Below are 25,408 nucleotides of genomic sequence, written 5' to 3'. Positions count from 1 at the left end.
GCTTGGAGCAACCTGCTGTAGTGGAAGGTGTCCCTGTCTGTGGCATGGGGTTGGAGCTGGATGATCTTTCAAGTCCCTTCCTACCTAAACCAGCGCAGGGTTATATGATCTTTGCTGTGTTAGTGAGAGTGCCACTGCTGGGTGATAGAAGTGATTGTATTCATTGGGAGTGTCAGCAGGAGCGGCGATGAAATGGCAGGTACCATGACAAGGTGGTCCTTACCCTTTCTCTGTGGGTCTAAACATGCAGAAGGATGAGCATCGCCAAGATGTCTGCCCCTGAAGGACTTCAGCATGGACAGTTGCTCCCCCTGAGGCAGCCTGCAAGTAATGGTTTAATCTTCTGGAAACCAAGGGCTGGCTTTCCCACAAATGTGACCACAGCAGTGCTGTGGGAGGGAGAGCCAAACAGCTTGTATCAGTGGAAAAGAGTGCCAAAATACCTTCTTTTAATGGTGGCTACCGCTGTACATTATTTCTAGCTAGATGGCTTGCAGGGAAGGATACTGCTTTATGTGAATGTAAAATCATGGCTCTCTGCTGCTTAAAACAAAGCATTAAAGTGCAGAGGCATTAGAAAGCTCAGGGAATTACAGGAGTCAGCAGGGGATGGTGGTGTGCTTGCTCAGGTGGAATTTAATGAGTAGTGATTTAAAAACCAGTGTAAGTTTTACATTGGGTTGCATGGTACAAGCTGTCACTCAGAACCAGGCACTTGTCACATGAACTGTTCTTGTAATTAGGCTCCAGCTGAACTACTGAGCTCTTCTTAAATTACCTTTCTAACTGTTCATCGAGATTGAAAGTGCATCAGGCCCCCTTTGGTAGCGCTGGGATTCAACGTGTGCATTGGTATCCTGTTTATCACAGTTTGCTTGTTCTGTACATTCATCTGAAGCGGATAAAGGCTTTGCAACACAGTTTGAAATTCATTGGTCTGTCTGTGGGTTTATCTGATCTCTTGAGTTGTTGCAACTTGTGGCCCTTCCCCAGTGGTTTTTGATACCATGTTCTTAATTACCCAGTGCTTTCTGAGTTTAGAAGTGAAAACTCTGCAGTCAGTGGCCTATACAAAGAGCAGCATCTGAAAATGAGTAGGTTGGATTAAAACTAATTTATGCAAGGATTTTTTTTTTCAATACTTTTGGATGTTACCTACAGAAGTTTGGTATTTAATCTATGAAAGACATAGTTAAGTGTGTTACTATTTGCTTATTGATACAAATGGTTATGTGCAGCCCCGAGCACAGCGGGGAAAGCACATTTCCAGTGCCTGTGTTGCAATCTGCTGACAGTGTATGTCTCAAACTCTCACAGTAGAGGCAGGTAAGGTGTTGATGGTGATGTTCTCTCTGAAACCTGGGGCTGTGTTTACCACCATGACTGTCTCCCTTGTAGAGGGTAGGAGTGCCTGCAGTGAGTGTGTGCTGTGGGGAGGTTCTCGCTTTAAGCAGATAAATCTTTGCTTAGATCTGAGCACTTCTTACTTGAAGAGCAGAGATCAGGGATGTGCTTTTGTGGTTGACATCCCGGAGTGCAGCTGTGCTGTGGATTAGGAGTCACAGCCAGTTGAGCATTAGGAAGGCCTCTGCCATTTAAGAGTGGCTGTTGCAGTTGAGCTGCAGGGGTTATGTACTGCTACAACCTTCACAGTGCAGTGAGGCAGTAATAAAGTGCTGATAAGGGGTTTAAGGTTAGAGCTGTACTCATAAGCAACTCATAGCTCATAAATCCATACTATAATACTGAACGTTTTACACTGCATTTTTTCCTTTCATTGTGAATTTTGGGAGCAGGAATATAGTTTAACTTTCGTTTTGCTGTGAAAAGCTAATAGGCCTGTAAGATGAGAATGGATGCTATTTTATATTTGCCATATGTCATGATACCATCACAAGTTCTTTTGGGTAATAGTGCTAAGCATGTGGTGTACTGAGATTTGAAATGGAATTGTAACTTGTCCTCTCAAATTCCACCCCACTTCCTTCAGGACAGGGAAGAGAACAAGTAGCATCTATAGTGTGTTCCTTATACATGATACAGAACTCATTTAGATTGGAAAATACCTGAAATCAAGTATGCTTTGACTATGAGAACTGGGGAAATGGTCTCTTAACATCTGTTTGGTTTGTGCAGAATACTCTGCAAGTCAAATTTCCTTCTCCAAATCTATCTTCATGAAAGCTCAAGCTGAAGAAACCAATTTCCTTGCTGCATCTGTCTTTCGCACACCCTCTTCTGTGCATCTGTCTCCTGCAGCTCTCCCCAGTTAGTTCCTGCACATTCCTTTCTCCAGTGCTGCATATCTTTCCCTTCGCCTCACTTTGCCCTGCTTAAGGAGAAACCTGATTTCCATTGATTATCCATGATTTCAGAGAATAAATTGCAGGATACTGTGGTGATGTTTTAGAGATCACTGTTACAGTTTATAGCATGTGCAGCAAATGCTGCAACTCAGTGATTCCTAACAGCACTATGCACACCTCTAGTGTGAGCAAGGTATTTCTGAACCAGTATCCAAAGGAAATAATGTGCCTGGTTGTCCATCTCTTAAAGGGCAGCAGTTTTTGTAGCTAATGGCTGTCTCTGTATCAGAGGGAGAGCTTGCTGCTGTGGCAGGAGGCAGGCAGTGTGGCTGCAAAGCTGACCAGAGGGATTCCCTGCTCTGATTTATTCATTGTTCTTTCCCTTTCATGCTCCAAAATGCTTTTCCTGGAGACCAGAATTCCTCATACAGGTGGAACAAAGCAAAGCTGGGCTGAAAATGGAAATTGAACCAAATAAGTGTTGTTTGGTTAAATCAGATACAGGGAGTCCCTGACGATGCAGGAAAGAGGCAAGGGAGGTGATCTCTTGCACCTTCCATGCTGCTAGGGGTTGTGTGGTTTGAGTCTGGTGTACCTTGTAAGTTTGCCTGTAATGAGGACTTGTCCATTGCAGCTAGGATTGGGGATCCACAATGCTTCAAACCTGAGGTTAAGAACAGTTTTTGGGGGGAAGCCCCACTGGGAGATGGGTGGAGGGAGGAGAAAAAGGGGGGTTGGAAGTTGGCACATTGAATTTTGGATAACACGAATGGTCTGGGACGGTATAAATGAAACATTCTTCTGTTGTTTTCCTTGTTGCAGATGACTTGTTTAAGGTTCACAAACTTAAGCCAAATCTGAAGTGGCGGCAGGCTTTTGACAACTACTTAAAAACAATGCCTCCTTACTACTTACTGGTATGTTCCTTTACTCATTTCATCCTCCTGGGTATAATGGCTGGTGTCACCAGAGTCCTGTGCATCAGACCTCTTCCTAGTAAACTTGATGCAATTATGATGACATTTTAGGTAGTAAACATTTTGCTTTGTAGAGGTATGTAGATCAGTTCAAATATGTAGTAGTAAATACATTTGTAGTAATATTGAGTAATAGTAACTGTATTCAGATAGTAGATGTATTTTCTGTTCATTAAATATTAAATAAGCTTTGATCTAAAGTACTCGATGGTTCAGAGAAACCCAATTTGGCATTATTTTTGTAACTTGAGAAGGAAAATGCAGATTTATTTGTTCATTAATGTGGGTGGAGTGCTAGAACTTGGGAAGCTGATACCAAGAGAACTGCCTGGGCTAAACAGAGGGTGGTGGGAGGCACCTTTTACATGTAGCTTGGACAATGCACCTCAAGATGGACTTGCATCATCCCGGCTATTCTGGTACTGAGCCTTTGAGTGGAAATTGCCAGTGGCACCACTCTGTGTGGTGTCTTGGTAATGTGGCATAATGTCCATTGCGTGCTAGTTAGACTACCAAACTCATGTCACATGTTATCTGAATAGACTTGAATTTTAGTGGCCAAAAGTGGAAAAGCTAGAGCACTGATCTGTGTGCCTTAGCTTCCTGTAATTGAGCTTATCAATTTTCTTTTTAAATACTTCTTCTCTTACTATTGTGTATTTTGTTTTCCTTATAGCCATTAAAGAAAGCCCTAAGGATGATGGGAGCTCCAAATCTGATATCAGATAATTTAGATTGTGGACTTAGTTACAGTGTTATCTCTTACCTTAAAAAACTCAGCCAACAGGTAGTATTGATAAAACCTTTGCAATTAGAAGTGCGTTGATTATTTAGTTTGTGGTAATCTCATTATAAAGCAGTTAAATCCCTGTGGGAGTTCATATGGGTGTGCAGCAAATACTATAATTGAAGACTGGGGAGCATTTCCACTGCAAATACGGGTGAATCCAGAGTGGTTCTGTAGCCAGTGATTGTGCCTTTTGTAAGTGGTGGAGGGGGGCACAAAGGAGACCTGTTCAACTATGTTTTAAGTATCTACTAGATCTTTAAGGTCCAAAGATGATCCCTAATTGGATTACTGACTCCTCTTGCCATCCTTCTTCACAGCTGAAGTCAGAGGCTTGCTCTGTCTCATGTTTATTTCCACATGTGCCTTGGCAATGTGTGTGCTGCAAAAGAAGTGAATGTTCTTGTCCATGGGGAACAAAATCATAGTTCAAGCTTTATATCTGAGCTTCCTGTTTCCTTCAGGTCAAATGTATTCTATGTGTTAAACATGACCTGCTGGGAAATAGAATCACAGAATGATTTGGGTTGGAAGGGACCTTAAAGCTCCTCCAGCTCCAACCCCTGCCACAGGCAGGGACACCTTCCACTAGAGCAGCTTGCTCCAAGCCCCTGTGTCCAACTTGGCCTTGAGCCCTTGAAGACTTCCAATAGTCTTACATATCTTTTTCTCCGTGTTGAGAATGCCATTTCAGGTGTGACTGTCAGAAAGCCATGCCTCCTCAGCACAAATGGTTCTTCCAACAGTAGTTTAATGTCTAGAAGTCAGTGGGGAAGCAGTGCAGCCTTTATAATTACAAAGGAAAAAATCCTCCTCCTTAAAGAATGCACAAAATACGTTCCAAAAGCCTCTGAATGCCCGAGTGACTATTAGACATCAAACTTCTGTGATATATAACTTAATGATATCCAAATTCCCATTACTTATCTGCAGTATGGAGTTGGAATGGCTTGAGATGGCTTCTGTGGTTTTCACAGACATTCTTAGCACATGAAACAGTGTCAATGTGCTGGATGCATTATAAGCTCCTGTATAGGGACAGGCAGTTCCAGAACGATGCTGTGCTCCTGCTGTCCTGACACTCAGAGTTTCCCACTGATAATGAAGCAAACCCTGCAGAGGATGAGAGCTGGGGGAAGTGGGTTGCAGTCACTGTGGGGTTTGGGGTTTTGGTTGGTTGGGGTGCTTGTGGAGGTATTGCAAGTGGGTGAAAATCTTCCTTTGCTACAGTTAAAGCTGAATACAGTGAAGTTATCTGTAGCTGTAATAAGAAATCTCTGCTAATTTGAGAAGTAATATGTTTTTGGAAACTTACTGAATAAAATGATTTCTCTCCCTTATCTTGTTGCAAACATACAGTGCAAACCTTAGCTTGTCTAGGTGGTTTCAATAATAAAACCTGAAATAATGTTACTGTATCTGAGTAATACTATTGGTTTAGATGCAACTTTACAGTAACCTAAGGCATCCCACCTATCCCACCTTCCTTTTTCCTTATTTTTTCCCCTTTCCCTTGAAAGATGATTCTTTAGGGACACAAAAAATGAGACTTTTAGCAAAATCAGGGATATTCACAGATCTCCTACTGGCATGTTAATGTAGATACACTGGCTAAATGGCTTTCCCATATGTTAGCACATTAGGATTTCTTGCTACTTGAGATTTAATCTATGTAATCCAATATATCCCGGGGTAGGTAGTTCTCCTGTTTGTTGAGCAGTTGGGAATTAAATTCATAGTTTGATTCTGTTAATGTACTGTGTTTTATGCTGGAAATGTGCAATTCCTGCTGATAACTCATGGTGTGATTCCATTTTAGACAAAAATAGAGTCGGAACGGATAATAGGTTCAGTGGGTAAGAAAGTACCACAAGAAATTGGAATAAAAGTGAAAAACCACTCCAGTGGCCTCTCCTTGGTACACAGTAGGGATTTTAAGCAGCTGCTGCAAGGGATCACTGGGGAATCTCCACTGAGACTGGCGGAAATGAACGTTAAAGAATTCGCTGGCTTCCACATAGGACTGTTAAACAAGGTAAACACAGAGTGATCGTGCATGATTAAGCAGTTAACTTCATCTGTTCTCAATGGGTAACTTTTATGGACTTAGTGCAGAGGAAGGAAGGGAGTGCTTTCACTGAGGCATGAAGAATGCAGCGTAGGCATAAATGGTGAGAAGAGTAAATGCACATTTTGCACTTGCTTTTGGGACTGTTTGGAAATGCCACAGTAGTAAACAGAGATAAGTGTTTTCAGTGACAATCCCTGCTTGTGGTGTTCCTCGGGACTTAACATGCTTGGGCTTGATGAAACTGAAAGTACTAGTGCACAGTAAGGTCTTGTTGAAAAGACAGCCATTGAGTCCGCTCTGTCCTGTTGTGAGGCTCTGAAGTGACTTCAGAATAATTAACAGCTAACATTATTACAGCTCATAGAGGAATTTCTCCTTGCATGAGAACTGACTGGTTAACTGAAAGTTCCTTGTTTTGTGTTCAAACCAGGATTTGAAGCCTCAGGCATTCAGAAATGCCTATGATATTCCTCGTCGCAGTCTTCTGGACCAGCTCACTAGAATGAGAACCAATCTTCTGAAAACACACAGGCTTATCTTGGGGCAGGATGAAGGTAAGGAGCCACTGTCGTTGTTTAGCAGTCGGGAGAGAGAACAGCTTTTTCTTTCTTTTATTCCCTGAAACAGCATTTTCTGCCCTCACTCTGGGAGCAGATATGGACATTGCATCATTTGCTGACTCTCAGTCCATGCCCTTTTGACTCTGAAGGGGAAAGAAGGAAACTTTTGCTTTGGGTCATGCAAGATGTCATCTTGCTTTGAATGTTAAAAAGAAGTTTTGTGGGAGAGCTTTCCCTTACACTGGGGTTCAGTAGGTGTGGGCTTTATAGCCATAAAGCAGAGAGGAGCTTCTTTTGGTTTACCTTTGTTGGGTGCTAGTAGTCTAAAGCTGCAATTGTTAGCATAGAGACTGAAGTTGCTTTTGTTTCATTCTTCCATCATTTAAGCTCAGCTCTTGCCAGCCTTATTTCTAAAGCTGTAGTCTCCAGCTCTTCCTCCATAGTGAGAAGAAATGGTCATTTCTGGTTCTTAAATGCTAGCACTTGCAATTAAAATGCTTGAAGTTTGCATTGCCTTAGTTTTAAGGTAGACTCTAAAGTAAGATCTCTCTTGTTCTGTTGCAGACTGCCTTCACAGTGTTCCTGTTGCTCAAATGGGGAATTATCAGGAATACCTGAAAATGATGCCTTCACCCCTTCGGGAGATTGACCCAGACCAACCAAAAAGACTTCATACATTTGGCAATCCGTTTAAACAGGACAAGAAGGTAGGAGTTGCCACGCTATCTGTTATACCTTGGCTTGAAATCATTTGAGAGTAGAATTTCTCTCTCACAACTGCAGTGTATTGCTAACCTGTGTAGCTCTTGTGTCATCTGAGGACAGGATTGCTGCCTTTCACGTGGTTCAGGTGAAATGTGTGAAGGATCATGCTGGTGTGGCACTGCTCTGTCTCTGGTTACAGTGTACATTAGGTAACTCTGTTCCAAGAGCTGTAAAGCGTTTGGAAAGCCACCTGAGTTTTAACACAGAGGAGCTTGTTTCATCAGTTCATTGATGGAGTCATTTCTCTTATGTACTGTTCTTAAAACTTGGGGGTGTTTTTTCCCTTTTCAGGGTATGATGATAGATGAAGCAGATGAATTTGTTGCTGGGCCTCAGAATAAGATCAAGCGTCCTGGAGAGCTCAACACTCCAGCGTCACTGAAGAGAAGGCGAAGCATGTCACCACTGCTGAGACGGCCACAGTCACCGCCTGTCGTCACCAACCACGTTGGTGGGAAAGGGCCACCATCTGCTGCTGGATCCCCATCCTATCCGAACCTCAAAGGTGTCCCAGCAAATAAAGGTATGTTGAGTTGTAGTGCAGCAGCCTGCGCGCTCAGAAATGATTTAAAAAGAAAGCAAAGCACTCTTGTGTGCCTTCTGGGCTGATTCAGTGCTTTATAAAGCTTATGCTTTAGTGTGCAGTAGGACTGAGTTGCTTTTGCTGGCCTAGATAAACAGGCTGCTGCTATAGCTAATGAAGACTGGAATTAAAAAGCGAAAATGGTGGCTTCATGATAGTGAGATGAGGTGGTAACAGTCTGAAGGGAAGTATTCCTTTGGTCACCTCAGGTATTGGAGAGTTGTCCAGCACTGTCACGTCACTGTGTGCTACTTCAGACATGAAAGGAAACAGAACTACTTCCTTTTGTGCGTTTTTGATCTTGTAGTTACACACTAGTAAGATACCTGTGTTTAATTTATAGATACCAATAACAGTGTTGTCCAGGATGGCAATGGAGAGAAGAAAGCAGAGAACTGTCAGTCACTGGAAAAGCAGATGGATGGCTTACCTGTGCAAATGGGTCCTTCGGTTCCAGCTGCTACGGGAGAGGATGAAGTATTACCCAATGACTTGGACTCTCTACCTGTTGAATTCAATTGTTTAAGTGAAGATGGATTGGATCATAAACCTGGTCCCAACGCACTTGTTCGAGGGCCTCTAAATTGCAGTGTGCCTGGGGAGGACCAAAAACGGGCCATGGAGTCTACTTCAGAGTCGGTGCCAAATTCATTTAAGATAACCCCTATGATGCTGGAGGGAAACAATGCTGATATCAAAATTAAAGTGATGAGAGAGGTTCGCAAACCTGGAAGAAGTAAGTTGGATTTCCTGTGTGGGTGTGTGTTTTTTATTAATGTATTATGTATGGTGTTATTCCTAGAAATAAGGAGCTATTTTTAGTCCACGTACAACTTCAGATGTTGAGTCATTTCTGGTTGTTGCATATGAGCAATGGAGGGGCAGAAAATGAAGCAAGTTCATAAACACTGGTGGGCAAGTGAGTTGTAGTTCAGCCAGCAGGGCTTGGGAAGTTGAGTGCCAGGTGACCTTGTTTGCCCTTGAAGATAGGTTAACTGGTGTAAAAGGTACCCTGTGAAAGCAGAGCTTTTGGTTTGGTTCCTGATGATCTAATGAGGTGAGATGCTCTGCCTTAGGCTGCCCTGCTCCTTGTGTGTACGTAGTGTACTTTGTTGCTCTGTGCCCCTCAAAGCTTCCTTTGGAAGGCAAAGACACATGTAGCTACAAGGGTCCATCTTGGAATATGTTCCAAAGGGAATCTTAAAAGTATCACTTTGCCATTAACTGTTTTACTTTGGGAGACAGTGTAATTACTGATGGAAACTGTTGCAAATGCTTAAGAACTGAAGACTTGCTATTGCTTTTTTCCTTTTTCCTGTAAGGTTTGATAACCTCTCAAAATCTAAACTGTTGTGAGGAAAAGTTACTTCCCTCCTCATCTTTTGTTACATGCTTTGCCTGTACTTGTGTGCAGCCTCAAAATCAAAACACTAACCTGAAACTCCAACCCATGTATGTGCTGTAGGGTTTGCCAATGGCAGATGTCCCATATATGCTCTGTGTCTGAGTGCATTATCTCTACAAATTAAACTATTGGCTCTTTCCCTAATGCATTGTCAAGTGCCAGTAATCAGTATAATGGAGTGTTCTTAACTCTTCTGGCTTTCTGATCTTGGATTGCTTGCCCATACTTAGTATTTTGAGGTCTATAATCATTGTGGCAGACAGATGCTGTTGAGAGATGAAGCCATTTTTGTGCTGCATTTTATTTTTAGGATGGTTGAAAACTTCTTATTTAGGTACGTCTTCGCTTCTGTTTTTGCAAGGTCGGCTCGTCTAATCCTATACCAAATTCATGTCTAGGAAGTGGTGCTGTAGAGTAAAATAGTACTATGTTCACTGTGAGTCACCTTCCTTGCTGCAGAGTTCAGGCAGGAGGCAGAAGCAGCAGCCATGGGGATAGGAGGCTGCTCTCCCTAGCCTGCAGCTTCTAAGGACTGATGTTCCTAGCTGCTGCTCTTAAGGAGAGCCTAATTCTTTGGTGCCACATTTCAGTATCACTTCAGATTACACCTGCTTTGTGTGCATAAAGTTAATGTGAGCTTTTTCTTGCCTTACACAGTCACGTGGAGCTGGGCTTTGTTTCTTTGTTTGACTGTTAAGTTTTATTGAAAATGCATTTTTCAAGGTTTAGGTTTTTTTTTTTAATAAAAGGTTGAATTGTTATGTTCTTTCTCTTTTTAGACTATGAAAAAATTTTCTCTCTCCTTGAGGAGGTGCAAGGACCTATGGAAATTCAGAAGTATTTCATTGAATTTGCTATCAAGGAAGCAGCAAGGTTTGTACAGATATAAATGACTTATGTTGATTTAGATAAGTAGTAAATCAAACTTTTCCAGTACTAGTAATTTGTTTTCCTTTTTGCTGTATTTCAATTATTATAGTTGTTTTAGTGCTCAAACAACTATTATGTTTTTATAGAGTAAATGTTTTTTTACTTAAAGTTTAAATGTAAACTCCATAGATGGGTTGTTATAGAAGACCAGCCCCAAATTTGAGTGCATTGGGCAAGGGTGGCTGCATTAAATCACATTTTCTGGCCATTCTAATGGCATAAATGAAACGAGCTCTTCCATACTGGGAAAAGAGGATCCCCTGGTAATATGATTCGTTGTGGATGAATAGTCTTAGAACCATAGAATGGTTTGGGTTGGAAGGGACCTTAAGTGCATCCAGTTCCAACCCCCTGCCACGGGCAGGGACACCTTCCACTAGAGCAGCTTGCTCCAAGCCCCTGTGTCCAACCTGGCCTTGAACACTGCCAGGGATGGGGCAGCCACAGCTTCTCTGGGCACCCTGTGCCAGTGCCTCAGTGCCCTCCCAGGGAAGAGCTTCTTCCTTATATCTGACCTGAACTTGCCCTGTTTCAGTTTAAACCCATCAGCCCTTGTCCTGTCTTGAGTTGTTCAACTGTGTTCTTGGAAGATGCAAACTGAAATTGCTCTCCCTTTCTTCTTCAGGTTTAAAAAACGGGTCTTAATACAACACTTAGAGAGAATACTAGAGGAACTAGAGTTCAACAGCCTACCCAACAGAGTTAATCATGTCAACAGTAGATAATAATGTACCAGCCGGACGGATATGGACCAGGAATGAGTTTGCTGTGCCGCAGAAGAGTGGAAGAGGATGTCGCTGCCGCCCTCACCATCTTGGCAGTCAAGTGATTTTACTGTCACAGTCTGAGAAGAAGCAGTGGAGCTTTAACTTTAAGAACCTCTATCGGCAGAAGCTGGGCTATAACCTTAAGGATTTGCTATGAAAGGTGTGGCTTTTTTCCTGTGGAGGGTGCTATTTGCTCAACAGGCTGAAGAAAATACCCATTGCTGCCCCTCCTGCAGGTGATGAGAATTTACTCATTTGAACGCTGTCATTAGACATTTACGTGCTATAGGCAGCAGGTTGCACTAAAAATGGGGCACTGTCAAATGCACACACTGTCTGCATCGTGGAGAGAGCCCGTGTTCCCAAAAAAAAACCCTCCCAGAAACACCTGCACTGGTAAAATTGCATGTTGCCACCACAGAGACAAGGGTCTTGTTCCCAAGAACTGCTAGCCATGCCTTTAAACTTGAGATTCAGTGTAGATTGAGAGTAAAGAAACTGCTATTGTGTTAATGAAAGCTAAAGACAGCCCTGTGACTGTTACCACCCGCTGGTCACTAAACAATCTACCTCAGACTCTCTTCTGTTTTGTCTGCAGACAAAGTGCACCTGAGGCTTCCCAGGTCCCCGACTTCAGTTCTCTTTCATCCTGTGAGGAGGACGGAGACTCTTCAGGTGGCCTTGGCACACGCTGTGCTTTGGAAGCACTAAAAGGAAACGCTTTTAACAAACCGTGTATTTTAATGTTCATACAAAAGAGATTATTTTGAACAGTATTGTTACCAGATCACTAATTTGCTATTTTAACTGTATAAATTTTTTTGGAACATATGTATATATAAAATAAACCATTTTATTAATTTTTAAGAAGCGCTCATCTGAGGAGTCTGTAGCGGGCAGCACCGAGTTCCTCCACTTGTCTGTTACCGACAGACTGCGAGTGGTTTCGTACCACCAGTGAGCAGTTGCACTGCAGCCCCACCTGGTCTTGCACGCCCTCAAACACAGCCTGTGGTGGGAGATGCAGGATGCGTTTGCACCCCGGAGTACCTGCTCCATCGCTCAGCTCAGCCTGCGTGGGGTGCAGGTTTTCACTCAGTGTTAAAGGTTCCAGTTTAGCAAACCTTTGGTTTACCTGAGCTGGTGTCCTCTCCTCCGTTCCTCTAACTCTTTTATCCAAAGGTAACTTTATTATCACAAAACATAAAGAAGACTGGAGCAGCTCCATGTAATGATTTTTCTTTCCCTTTAAAGCAGTACCGTGCGGTAGTAAGCGGCTCTTCTGATAATTGTGTGTTTTCAGTTGTTCACTCCTAACATCCTCTAACAGCTTTCTTTTAAAGACAGGTTGAAGTTGTGCTCGTGTTTACTAGCTCTTCACCTCCTACTGCAAGTATCCTGGGGGTTCTGGTTGCCTAGCCAGCAGGCAAGAGGCAGGGAAACAGCGTTCAGTTGGTGAGCCTGTACTTCTCCATTCCTACAGGTATTTTTAGGACTAGCCAGCCTGTGAGACAGCTTTTCCATCCGCTCTCGAGCAGTGGCCTTGTTTCTCTGGAAGATGCAGTTCAAGCATTGGGATTATACCACTGAAATTCAAGAAGGAAATGAAATCCAGCAGCAGCAAATCTCTGTGGCGGTGTTATGTGAATGAAGTGACCTAAGGAAAGGCATTACTGTAAACCTGCCCTCATTCTTCTCCTAAAAACAACTTACTCATCCGTAGACTTAAAGAAAAATTGACACAGAAAATACCTTGGAATGATACAAAGGGAGATTCATTCCTTCAAAACTTAATGTGGAAGCTGTATGTCACCATGATAGGCCTCCCATGCCTAGTGTTGGATTCTTACAAGGGAGTTTATTTACAGAGGGTCAGATACACTGTGCATACCTCACTTTAAAAGAGGCTGGTTGCATGCATCGTGTTGCATGTAACAGGCTATTTTTGCAGTGGTACTGGTAAGAGGAGACAGCTTTCTTCCATAGAGTTAATGGCTATTTAGTTTTCTTTCCTGATTCCAGACACTCACTTGCTGATAGTGTGTCTGAGGAGGGGCTGAGGTTTTAACCACTGACCTTCTTAGGATGCAAACCTGCTCTTTTGACGTGATGCAGTTGGCTGACAAATTAGCTACAGGAAACTGGTGCCTTTCATTGTCTGGAATCTTCTATCTCAGAAATCAGTCCATGCAAGTAGAAGCAGTGAGAGTTTTCCCTTACCTCACCATTATTTGAGCTGAAGAAATTGAAATTGGCTTCAGAATATTAGAAGGGAAGAAACCTTGTGGTGAACTGGATGTGAGTTTTCATAAGAAGAGGTGAAGATAAAGGAGCAATGGTAATTCATCTGAGTGCACACAGCCCTGGGTCCCCCATGGAACACAAAAGGAACATTGCTGAAGAAGCAGAAAATGCCCACAACCATGTTAAGGAGAATCTTAATGGAGACAGTTCATTGCAAGACAAATTGCTGTGTTGGATCTGGTGGAACATGCATTGAACAAACACAGCACAAGCCTCGAATGACACCCTTCACTCCAGCGTGCAAGTGGGACGGCCAGGAGAGGTTACACTGGTGTCAGGTCTTGCCTTTCCTGCATGGAGACCATGACCCCAGAGGCAGTGGCTGCGTTCCTGAGCACACGTCCAGTCTGTGTGTTACAGATGAACCTCTGCACAACAGGAGTGCTCCTCAGCAAGGGCCCTGGAGACAGCACGGCTCCACGGACACATATGGATGTGTGGATGGAATCAGGAAAGCTGCACAGGCTTTGCTTAAACTTAGGTTTTTGAGCCTTTATCTAAGGTTGAAATAACTTGGCACAGTTAAACTGGAATGTTGGCTGTTTCCTGTAAGGAGCGTTGTTTAACAATCTGAACTAACAAATGAAGTGCTTATTCCTGCCATGAGCAGAAGGATTGTGTGAGACTTTGGAGTCTGGATACCTGTATATATCCGTTTCCTGACCCTCACTTAAATAGATATCCTCGCTGCTCATCAGTACTTTTTCCCTTGTAAGCATGAAGGAGTTTTCCTCTTCAAGCAAGCCCAGAGTCCTGCAGCTCCAGGCCTGGTCACTGATAGCAAATACCTGTTAGGTGCTGCTCTTCCCTGTTTGTTTGCACAGTGCATTTACAAATGGGTTAAGGGTATTCTTGCCCTGGTTTTAACCAGCATCACAAAGTGATGGGCATCCTTCAGATTGAAAGCCACCCAGGATGTTACTGTGCTGTGCTTGGCTTGGCGGTGGTCAAGCAGTTGTGTATCTTCCTTTACAGGAAACTCACAAAAAACAACAAACCAACATATTTTTATGCCTTCCCCTAGAAGGTTTCTGCAGGTTCTGCCTCTAACCTGGCTGCCTGAAATGGCAGCAATGCAGGGGCTGGAGTTTTTCTGTTCTGTTGCTTAATATCCACTAAGAAAGTTCTGCTGGAAAAATAGGAGTGGCAATGACTTGGCTAACAAACCGACAATGGAATAAGCTAAACTACTTCATACCAGCAAAAGGCAACATCACACCTTCAGCAAATGGACTCTCAAGTGCTTGACTTGAAGGACATGCAGCCTAGTTAAACTGAAAACAAGGCCAAAGACACTTGAGATCTGGCAGAAAGGAGGTTTGGCAGAGATCTGAAGGAAGGATGTTAGTCACTGGGTTTAAAAGGAGCTGCTGCTTTCAGGTCTGCAAAAACAAGCTGAAGTCTGTCTTAAGTGGAAAAGGAAGAAAGTGGAGAAGAATAATGCGTTGGGATTTAGCAAAAATCTTGTGGCCTGGAGCAGTTCTTAAGCTGTGCTTGTAAATCTGAATCTTGTGATCATTTCAGGGAGGGAAGGCTAAACTGAACAGGTTGGACTTACCTGGCATTCTCTGTTCCAGTTCAGCTGCAACCTGGTGTGTTGTTTCATCCTTGGAAGTAGACCCTTGCCTTGCCTTTAGCAGTGGTGTTTGTGACTGTCTCTTGGTAGTGGGAACCCTGTTGTCCATCAAGCAGGGAGCACAGGTAGGGGCTGTGGGTACTGCTGGTGGGACAGGCAACCGCCGCTTGCATGTGCTGAAAGCTGGTTCAGCTTCATCTGATCCACTTCAGAGCGTTCGCATTAGAGCTGTGTGAGATGCTCCTCAGGTAGAGCAAATCTGGTAACTCAGAGTTCAGAAGCAGAACGTGCCAAGGAGGGAGTTAAACTTGGTGCAGCTTTGTGCTGAGCTCACCCAGTGGAAGAACATAGGTGCATGTGCCTTGCCTGGGTTGGCATCTGCACGAGTGGACCAGGAATGGTGACTGCTGGTGCCATGTAAAGAAAACATCACTTCTTACTTAGCATGAGCTGGGAAGCTATTGAAGAAGCTGCTGTGCATTAAGATTCTGAACTTGGGCTGAAGCTCTGAATTCATGGTGAAGCCCAGAAGAACAGTTTGGCCTGGGCAAGGCAGTGGAGTGGAAACCTGCGATCATGGCTGTGCTCAAGATTTATGTGTGGTTTTGAGAGCTTGAGGAAGCTTCATCTTCACATCTGCAGATGGAATTTCATGGCTGTTTCCTAGCCCTGGATCAGCTCCAGCAGCAGTGGAAGTAGCTGGATCCTTGGCATTTATACACGCTTGCCGTCGTCCCAGTCACTGTCACTCTGCTAATGCAGTCTTGCATAACATCCCTTAAAATATTGGGCACCCCTGGCTATTTGCTGTATCCCAACGTTCCCATCGCCACTGCTGAGCAGCTGGGAGGAGGGATGGAGCTATTTGTGAAGCATCCTCACAGTGGGTGCCCATTTAAAACACTTAAAGGCTCACAGAGAGCAGGAGGTTTACAAAGCATCACAAGGGCAAGGCTCTGTTTGTGCAGTGAGATGGTTTCTGGTCATTTTCTCCCAAAGTGTGTGCGTATTTTAGGGTTATATTAGTAAATATTTAACACAGAATATATCAAAGAGAGGTTCAGCCTCTTGTGAAGGATGGAGTTGGAGGGTTTCCCCTCTTGCTTCATCATGCAGCTGTGACCTCAGCTCGCCCAGTCCTTGCAGAGAAGGATGCTGGGCTCTGGAGCCATCCGAGGTCTTGGATTTGTGACAATAGGCAACTGCTTCCTGCTAGCTGGAGCTGGGCTTTTGCTGGCTGTGTGGACAGGCACATTCCATCTCTTGAGGTGCTGGTGGTGTGAGCAGCTGCTGTCTGGGTGTGACTTCTAAAGCTTAGAAACCTGGCAGTATAACTGGGTTTGAGTGTAGGCGGCTGAAGGTGTTCTAATGAGCATTGGCTGCTGTAGTAGCTCATCTCTTGATAGTGGGTGCCTCAGGAGTCAAGGGTGCTTTCATGAGCAGGACACAAACACAAATGAGCCCTCTTCCCCAAGACTGAGAAGTGATAAAACCACTAAAAAAAGGGCATTTTGCTGATTGCAGATGGTTACAATGCAGCTGCTCAGCAGTGACATCCCATAGAAAAATAGCTGTTTCCCAGTCTGTGCAGCATATTAAACCCCTCCATGCACAGCTGGCACATTTAGCTGTGCTGGTGATGTTGGAGGGGCTGATCCGAGAGCAGCCTGCATCCCGTTTGCTTGCAGGATGTGAAAATGAGGTTGTTCCAATTCATCTGCACTTGGTTCTTTCAGAAGAGGGACAAAGCTATCTTGAGGACAGGTAGGGCTGCTAATTAAAGTCTTGTGGCACTCCTCTGGGAGAGCCTTTAATGATGGATGGAGGGACTTACCCAAGGTCATGCGGTGTGTCGCTGGCAAAGAGGGTTATGAAATCCGTGCCCTAATTCGGTCTTTAACACTGAATTACCTCCCTTGGTGCTGGAAATCCCACCTAAACTCTCGTGTGTGTGGTGGGCTCCTGTGTTCCCTGACCAGCCTGGCTCTGGGGCATGAGGCTCCCTAGGGCTCGTTTCCATGCAGGGGTGGCTGAAGTGGGTGCCTTTGGCTGGAAGTGTGCATTTGGAGCTGGAGAAAGCAGGAGCTTGGAAGGAGGAAGTGGTAGGACTGTAGTGAAGTTGCCTTAAGCAAGTAAGCGCTTGTAGTGGTACTGCCTTGTCTTTACCATGGAGTTCTGGCTTCTGACCTGAGCTGCTGCAGAGCCTTGCCTTTCTTAGCTGTGTAAAAGTGTATTTAAATGGCATCTTGGATACAGGGCTCCTGCCTCCCCACACAAGGAGTGGGCAGAGCATAGAAGCTGCTATCCAAAGTGATTGCCAGTGGAAAGAGAGATGGTTGGGGGACTGATGAGCTCTGGAAGAGGCTGTTTCAAGTGTGTGACGTTCAGACCCTCCTGTGGGAGCGCTGCTGGAAAACAGGGATCTGAATGTGTGGCACTTGCAGTGCTGCAGCAGCAGCATGGGGCTGGCAGGGAGCTCAATGCAGGTAGGGCATGCCGGGGCTCAGCTGCCATGGATGATGCTCAGGGAGCTGCTGCTGTGGTCAGGTCAAACGGGGTGAGAGCAGCTCCTGGGAGCTGGCCCTGGATTCCCCTGAGGGAAGGCAGCTGCTGGTGAGTCACAGAACCCCAGCCTGGTTTGGGTTGGAAAGGACCTTAAAGCTCCAACCCCTGCTACGGGCAGGGACCCCTTCCACTAGAGCAGCTTGCTCCAAGCCCCTGTGTCCAACCTGCCCTTGAACACTGCCAGGGATGGGGCAGCCACAGCTTCTCTGGGCACCCTGTGCCAGCGCCTCAGCACCCTCCCAGGGAAGAGCTTCTGCCTAAGAGCTCATCTCAGTCTCCCCTCAGGCAGGTTAAAGCCATTCCCCTTGGCCTGTCCCTACAGGGCCTTGTCCCAAGCCCCTCTCCAGCTTTCCTGCAGCCCCTTCAGGCACTGGAGCTTCTCTCAGGTCTCCCCTTCAGGAGCCTTCTCTTCTCCAGGCTGACCCAGCCCAGCTCTCTCAGCCTGGCTCCAGAGCAGAGCTGCTCCAGCCCTCGCAGCATCTCCATGGCCTCCTCTGGCCTCTCTCCAACAGCTCCACGTCCCTCTTGTGCTGCTGCCCCAGAGCTGGATCAGGGCTGCAGGGGGGTCTCCCCAGAGCGCAGCAGAGGGGCAGGATCCCCTCCCTGAGCTGTGCTCACGCTCTGGGGGTGCACCCAGCACATGGTTGTTGTCTTCCTGCCTCCTGTGACCTTGCCTGGCCGGCCCTGAGCTGCTCCAAACGCACTCAGAAACACCTTGGGGAAGGAGGGGGGATTTTTTCTTTCCCTGTTGGTTCGTTCCCAAGTGCCTCTGGGGAAACTGGCTCATCCAGCACGCAGCAGCAAGGGCTACACTGGGGATATGAACTGGGACCAAACAGCCTTGGGGGGGGGGGGGGGTGTCTGTGCGTGCCCCGGGATCACCAGCATAGGGTGAGCCATTGGTCTGATGAGCCAAATGTCACCTTTGTGGTGGTTTTCTCTCTCTTCCTTGGAAAACAGCCTGTAATCCATGACACAGCACAGCCTGGGCCCTTGCCAGAGCGCCCTGGGGCTGTGTTCCGGCTCCTGCTGCCTCCCTGCGCTCCTGCTTGCCTTCCTTGGCTGGAGAAGAGATTAAGTTAGCGCAGGGAAATGAATTCGCTGCCATTTTAAGGATGTAGCTTTCGTTGCACTCTCGATCGCTGAGACCCACCCGGGGCTGATGAAAAGGCTTTGTAACCACTCCAGCACCGGACTGACTTTCACTGTGGTTCTCCCCCAGGTGATTACAGCTTCAAGGTGGACCTCAAGGCTGAACCCAAGGAGCGCTTTGCCTTCGCTGCCCGTGCTGGCCCTGGAAAGCTGGTAGCAAAGGTTCTTGTTGCTTGTTTCACATTCAAAATCGCCTTTCCTCACCCTTCCCCTGCGCAGGCAGCGTGCCAGGGCCAGCAGGGAGCGAGCCGCAGCTTCCCTGCCCTGCCAAGCCTTGGGGCTGAGGGATGGGGGGGGGCTCCCCACTGGTGCTGCAGGAGAGCCATGTCTTTCGCCAGTGCCCTGGGGGAAAGCTGCTGCCTTTGGGCTCCAAGGAGGAGCAGAAACGGTGCCGCTCTGGAAGGGGGAGGGCTGTATCCAGTTGGAAATGTCCCCATAGGATGTGGTGGTGGAGATGGGAAAGGCGAGGGAGCCTGGAGCATGGGAAGTGAGTGATGAGGAAGCCAGAGTTGGAAGCAAATGGCCATTCCCTGCTTTCTCCAGGGAGGAGGCTGTGTTGGTGCTCCAGAGCACTAGGACCGGGCCATAATCTATCCTAAGAAGCTTGAATCCAGCGCTGGGCAGCAGTGGGAAGGAGGCACACGGGCCTGGCAAAGCTAATGCAGATTAAGGCAACAAATGCAAGTAATCAGCACGTGTCTTTTCTGTTATTGAATGCAGTAGAAGCATCCCAGCCTGGAGCCGCAGTGGTTCAAGGCACCATGGTCCTGGATGCTGTAGGGTGAGGCTGCAGACTTCCTCTTCAATCTAACCCAAGCAGCTCTTGGCACAAGCAGTGTTTTGCTGTCTCCTCTGAAGACCTGCACATTGCACGGTGAGCACGAGGGAGCTCTAGTGCTGGGGAAGGTGCCCTTGCCCTAAAACACTGATTTTGGGGGGGTTTGCACCCTCATGTTCAGTGCTGGGTGCCGCCGGAGCACGGTGAGCCCAGGGTGAAGGGTGCAGTCATGCTGGGTGCTGTAATGCAGCAAACTTCCCTAGTTCTTCGCTTGCTTTTCAACCTCCCCCAGTGGAAAAGCAGAGCAGGGAGTGAAAAGTGATCTTGCTGCACAGACTTTAACCATTTCCAGCCCTGTGGGTAGGCTGAGAGCTTCCCCCAGCACCTGCTGCACTACCGCACCTTGCAGGAGCCTGTCCCCTGGGTTGGCAGGGGATGAGCACTTGATAGAAAAGCTTTTACTATGCTTAAAAGGAAGGCAAAATATGTCAGATCCCTTCACTAAGAATCTTAAAGACATGCAGATCCTCAGTAACGCTTCCCTCCTAAACGTTTTGCTTCCCTGCTTGTAGGGATTTGATTCCTCTCCCTGATCTTTACCTCCCAGTAATGAACACAGTTGCTTCATGTCAGTCCTCAGGGGTCACTTCTAAGCACTGAGTCACCAGGGGTTTGCTGCTACAGCAGGCTCCAGGCTGCTCAGAAATAAACACAACAACTCCCAGCCACTTCAAGGATATCCATTTTTATTGAGCATTGTGAAATCCATAAGAAAAAATAGCTCGTACAGCTCTGTGGTAGAACCATTGCTGCTGGAGAGTCAGGTACGTGTCACGAGAAGAGACCTGATGCAGCCAACAGGACCCGTGCTGAGGTGCAGGTGATGTTCTCCACTCGCCCTGTCCCCCAGCAGCAAGTCCACCCAGCCTTACTGTACCACAAATGGGGCTTCTTAGATATGAAGGGTGAGCCCAAGCCCCTTTGCCAGCAGCTCCTGCCAACCTCAGCATCAGCCTGATACGGTGGTACCTGACCTTCTGCTTGCTTCTCCTTCAGCTGATTCCTTCCTCTGTGCCTCCCAAGGTCACCTGGCCAATGCTCACCCCTTCCTCCATGCAGTGGCCGCAGCAAGCAGCCCTCTTCCCCAGGGAGAGAGCAGTCTGTGGCAGAGCTGACCTGATACTTGCTATTTTTGAGGCCTTTGGTGACAGCAAGCTGGTTTGTGACAACCAGGACACCTTAGGAAGTAACCTGGCAGCTCAGCCACTTTCAGGTGGCAGAGTAACCCTTTCTAACCAAAGCCACATGCTCAAGAGTGACTGTGGAGCAGCAGCTGCAGATGTTGCTGTATCACTGGGGCACCCACTCCATAGGATGGGCAGTCAGAACAAGAGGCTTCAGTTTATGCAGTATTTTTGTTAAGCCTTTTGCCATTGACAGTTCTTAACAGGTTAAAAAGCAAAACCAGATGTTAGACAAAAAGCAGCAGCGAGACAGCCTCAGACCAGGCACAGTTCTCACTTCCCCATCAGTATCTTGAGCTACCCTCCCTTCACCATGCCAGGCAGGTGGAATGCCAGACCAAGAGAGACTGCAGCATCGATTCACCCTAAGGGGAGGTGAGAACTGAGGTGTCAGTAAGAGTTAAGGGCTGTGTTATCTGTCCTACTACATGAAATCAAGACAGGAATCAACAAAAGGGCTCAGCTGGATAAAGAAATCAGACTGAAAGGCTCTGTTGGCAGAGAAGGGGGTGGCTGTACCACAACTTGATTACCTGTACCAGTGCCAACAACCAGAGCTGGCTGCTGGTCCCTACCCCTGGACCACAGCCAGAATGGGTATTTCTTATTGATACTTAAATACAGCTCATAGAAGATGACTTGAGACTTGTATCTGGTGCCAACAAAGCATTCAGCTGTCTGATAAACACCCCTGTATTCACAACCAGAGAGAAGAGCATTACAGTGGGCAATCAAGCCGAGATTATCTTGTGTGTCTATATATCTGTATATATCATGATATACGGTAGATTATCTACGTGATCAGATGTGAGCTGCCTCCCCCAAATCAACAGCCCCATGCTGGGCAGCTTGAGGCAGCACAGGCCAGTTTACACTTAACTGAAGGAAGGCAATAAGGAAAGAATGTGATAATGGATAAAAAGCCCCAAAACCTTCACACAACTTTCTCCGCATCGTAGAAAAACAAAGATGAAGCAATCTCTTTGACTCCCCCTGCCCACAGTGTGCAGGGCTCGCAGAGCAGGAGATGCTGCCCCTTTTCCTGCTGTTCACCCAGCGTTTCTGAAGGCCTTCCACAAGCTGCAGTGCAAGCAGAGAAACCAGCCAGCACTCCACCGTTCCCTCTTGTCAAAGAGCATTAAATGCAGTGCAAACCAGCGTGCTTTTTTTTTGTCACTGGAGTTAAATCAGCTGCAACTTGATTTAATAGAGGGCAATGGGAAGGTGGGTTTCACAGCATAACTGTCGAGTGATTTACACCGCGTGGCCAATTCACAATGGAGTCGTTCTCATTAATCAGTGTACAAAGGTCATTAGTTTATATATATATACTTTATAAAGTCTGGAAGATCAATATAAATACTGCTCCAGAAATTAAAAAAAGTGTTTACATCCCCGACTTGAATATTACATCTCAGTGTCCTGGGTTCACCATCAGCAGCTGGGAAAGCCTCAGCGGCGCAGAGCTTCCAGCTTCCGGAATTTCAGTGCTGAGCTGGATGACAAAGCATCTTGGTTTGAAGAGGAATTCACTGTGTCTGGGGACTGGAACAATACTCTACCACGATGATTAAATACATAAAAAGATGGATGGTTCCTTAATGTGTCAAACGTCCTTCAAAATATAAAGGTAGAGAGGCAATGTTAATACTCTTTAAGACTCTTACTTTCTTTTTATGTTTCCTTAAACAAAAACACAGAGGGAAATACAAAGGCAAGCACGAAGAACTAGTTCTACATTGAAACTAGATGATCTTAAAGTCCTTTCCAACCCTTCCTATTCTATCCTAAATACTGACTGCAGAGGTTGGACAAGCTTCACCTTCCTTGAGTTCTGCCTGCAGCACCAAACGTGCCAGCTTCAGCTCAGCTGCCCCTTGTGTTAACACCTTGATGCTTACTGGCAGCTTTCCCTCCGTTTCTGTGCCTGAAGCCATGGGGTTTAGGTAATCGCTATGAAATACAACCCTGGCAACTTGTTGGCTTTCCATCCTCTCCTGTGTTCTTGGAAACAGCCAGACAGGCCATGTCTGCCCATCCAATTCCAAACGCTCCATTCAAAACCCCTTATTTTCCTCAAGTCTTTCAGAGATTCTGCCTTGAATTCAATGTGAGATACAAATAACTCAAACTCTTGTAAAGAAGCAAAGGCAGAGGGAGCCAGGCATATTGCCCACAGGCTGAGACCACCTCAGAATCAGCTGCTTGTGGCTGCTGAGCTCTGACTTCCCATACAGACACTGCATTCCTCTTCCAGCTCTGCACAGCAGAGGTGTGGCTGAGGGAAAGCAAGGAGGTGATTTCAGCTTTTCTGCTTATCTAACTCTGACATTAAAGACACAGCTGGCTTTCCCAGGCGTGACTGTTCACATACATGCATTTAAGAAGACCCAAGCAGCAAAGCTCTTTGAGTGCTCAGTGTGCACAGACAGCAGCAGATACATGTGGTTCATGAAGGGAAGAAATGAAAACATACTTATTTTTTAGCTCTGAAGTGGCATCCATGTCTTTAAACTCTCCTGCGATGTGTGCTATCCCATAGCACGTAACTGCAAAGGCTAACAGGGTCTGAAGAACTATCTGTAACAGAGGCACAACACAACACATACTTTAGAGTCTCTTTTCCTACATTGCTTTCTATTATTAACTATTTACCCCCCCAGTAGCTCATCTTTCAAACAGTCTCGTGCTTTTCATCCCATGCTTTACAGAGGTGGAAATCCAAGTAGGAACCAGGTATGAGGGAAAGGTGAGTAGGAACAGGAAAGTAGACTCTCAGCAGGGAAACTGAGGCACGGGAAGGTGAGATACCCCCACCTATTTAGTGTGGCAAAACAGTGATGGAGCCAAGAAGAGCTTCAGCTGCCGGACAACTGCTCTGCATTGCATGAGCTGAATGGATTCACAGGGCTCCTCAGTGAGCTCCTTAGAACAACCCCCTGGTTCTTGCATACTTCAGGCTCTAAATGCTCTCTCTGAGAAGCGAGCTGGCTGCCAGCACATGCTGTGCAGTGGTGGCAGCTGCTGCTCCATCCTAATGCCGTGCCCAGTTGTGGGTATTTGATCCCCTTCCCTTTCTGATTAAGCAAAACTGGAACAGAGAATAATTGAAATGGGATTTAAACCCCCAAGAAACTGAAGCAAATGAAAACGACCCTTCCCCCCCCCCCCTCCCTTCCTAAAGCAGGTTCTGCAGGCACACAGCCACGCTGGGTAAATGTCAGCCAGCAGAAGCCAGAGGGAGGAGGATGTTTATGCTGCAAAGCAGGAGATGGAGGCGAAAGCTCTCTGGGCTGAGTTCAGGGAACTCCTGGACGAGCTGCTTCAGGGGGATGCTAAAGAAGGGCAGCGAGGTCTGTACCTGGGGTTTGTTCTGACAGACAGAACACACCGCTGGGAGTCGGGATGGAAAACAGGGGAGGGAGCTCAAGTGAAAGCGCAGGTTAAAACCTGCTTTACCTTGTCTTCATGCTTATCACGTTAAAATAACAAAGCAACTGAGGGAGACTGAACAATCCACCCAGCACCTTACCGACGCTGTCACGACTGAAACTTACATCTATGGGCAACGTTTCGTCTTCCTTTTCTGTTAACCTCATGTAGGAGCGATCTACAAAACACAAACACGCACACGTCAGGCGTTCGCTCTGTGCAGAGAGCACGCAGCAGCAACACGGAGCGCTCGGGGACCCGGCTCGGAGCCATGCTCCCACCGCCCCGGAGCCATGCTCCGATGCCCAGCTCCGAGCGCTCCAGGTGCCGCTGTCAGGAGGGGAACGGCACCGGGCGGGGGCACATGGAAGGGGTGAAGCCGCCATCGGGTGCCGGGTTGCCCTGCCCTTCCCTTCCCTTTCCCTTCCGCTCCCGTTCCCCCCGCTGCGGGCCCGAACCCCGCGCTGTGCCGGTGCGCTCCCGGCGGGGCCCAGCTCCGCTCTCCCGCACCGCGGGCACGACGATGCGGGCCGTGCGCGCTCCCGTGCGGCCTCGCCTCGCCTCGCCTCCCCGCCCCGAGCCGAGCCGAGCCGAGCCCGGTGCCCGCCGGTCACTCACGCTGTGCCGCCGAGAAGGCCGCGTGTGCGAGCGCGAAGAGGCCGAGCCCCACCAGCCCCTTCCACACCGAGCCCGCCGCCATCGCCGCGCCCCTGTGTCCAACCTGCCCTTGAACACTGCCAGGGATGGGGCAGCCACAGCTTCTCTGGGCACCCTGTGCCAGCGCCTCAGCACCCTCACAGGGAAGAGCTTCTGCCTTATCTCCAACCTGAACTTCCCCTGTTTCAGTCTGAACCCATCACCCCTTGTCCTATCGCTACAGTCCCTGATGAAGAGTCCCTCTCCAGCATCCTTGTAGCCCCATTAGACACTGGAGCTGCTCTGAGGTCTCCACGCAGCTTCTCCAGACTGAACAGCCCCGATGTTCTCAGCCTGTCTCCATACGGGAGCTGCTCCAGCCTCTGAGCATCCTCGTGGCCTCTTCTGGACTTGCTCCATCAAACCCAAGGGGTTGGGGTGACCTCAGGAGCCAGGCTTGTCCCAGGGGGATGCGGACCAGCAGCGCTGGGCCAGGCAGCACCTTCCCAGCTGAAAGCAGAGCACAGGATGCCAGGGACAATTCCCGCTCTCTGCATGCAAGAACCAGGG

At 47.0% G+C, this 25,408-nt stretch overlaps 2 protein-coding genes across 7 annotated transcripts in view; one reads left to right on the top strand and one right to left on the bottom strand.

The window, feature by feature from the left end:
- The window catches only part of LOC134160609 (integrator complex subunit 6-like), a 40,213-nt gene extending 28,331 nt beyond the window's left edge, over positions 1–11,882 (top strand). For 2 of the 6 annotated variants that reach the window (XM_062612760.1, XM_062612759.1), the window contains exon 11: positions 3,129–3,223. Coding sequence is in view for 2 of the 6 variants with exons in the window: in XM_062612757.1 (XP_062468741.1) it covers positions 3,129–3,223; positions 3,960–4,070; positions 5,890–6,105; positions 6,572–6,695; positions 7,266–7,408; positions 7,758–7,989; positions 8,393–8,785; positions 10,234–10,327; positions 11,010–11,109 (1,508 nt within the window). In the remaining 4 variants the exon portion in view is untranslated. Of the gene's footprint in view, positions 1–3,128; positions 3,224–3,959; positions 4,071–5,889; positions 6,106–6,571; positions 6,696–7,265; positions 7,409–7,757; positions 7,990–8,392; positions 8,786–10,233; positions 10,328–11,009 lie in introns of those variants that run through there. The other 4 variants (XR_009963631.1, XR_009963630.1, XM_062612757.1 and 1 more) reach the window with 4 other exon arrangements.
- A 10,201-nt stretch (positions 11,883–22,083) lies between these two features.
- Positions 22,084–24,907, bottom strand: MMGT1 (membrane magnesium transporter 1). Its single transcript, XM_062612736.1, has 4 exons — positions 24,821–24,907; positions 24,328–24,380; positions 23,247–23,350; positions 22,084–22,385 (listed from the first exon to the last, which is right to left on the bottom strand). The coding sequence occupies exons 1-4, from the start codon at positions 24,900–24,902 to the stop codon at positions 22,223–22,225; spliced, it is 402 nt and encodes a 133-aa protein (XP_062468720.1). The 5' UTR covers positions 24,903–24,907; the 3' UTR covers positions 22,084–22,222.
- Between the last annotated feature and the right edge of the window lie 501 nt (positions 24,908–25,408).

The sequence above is a fragment of the Pezoporus occidentalis genome, unplaced genomic scaffold (genome assembly GCF_034315485.1).
Source record: "Pezoporus occidentalis ecotype Australia unplaced genomic scaffold, CSIRO_AGI_Poc_V1 ctg161, whole genome shotgun sequence".
NCBI lineage: Eukaryota > Metazoa > Chordata > Aves > Psittaciformes > Psittacidae > Pezoporus > Pezoporus occidentalis.
Note: the sequence above shows the minus strand (reverse complement) of the source record. Positions and strands in the feature narration are given on the sequence as shown.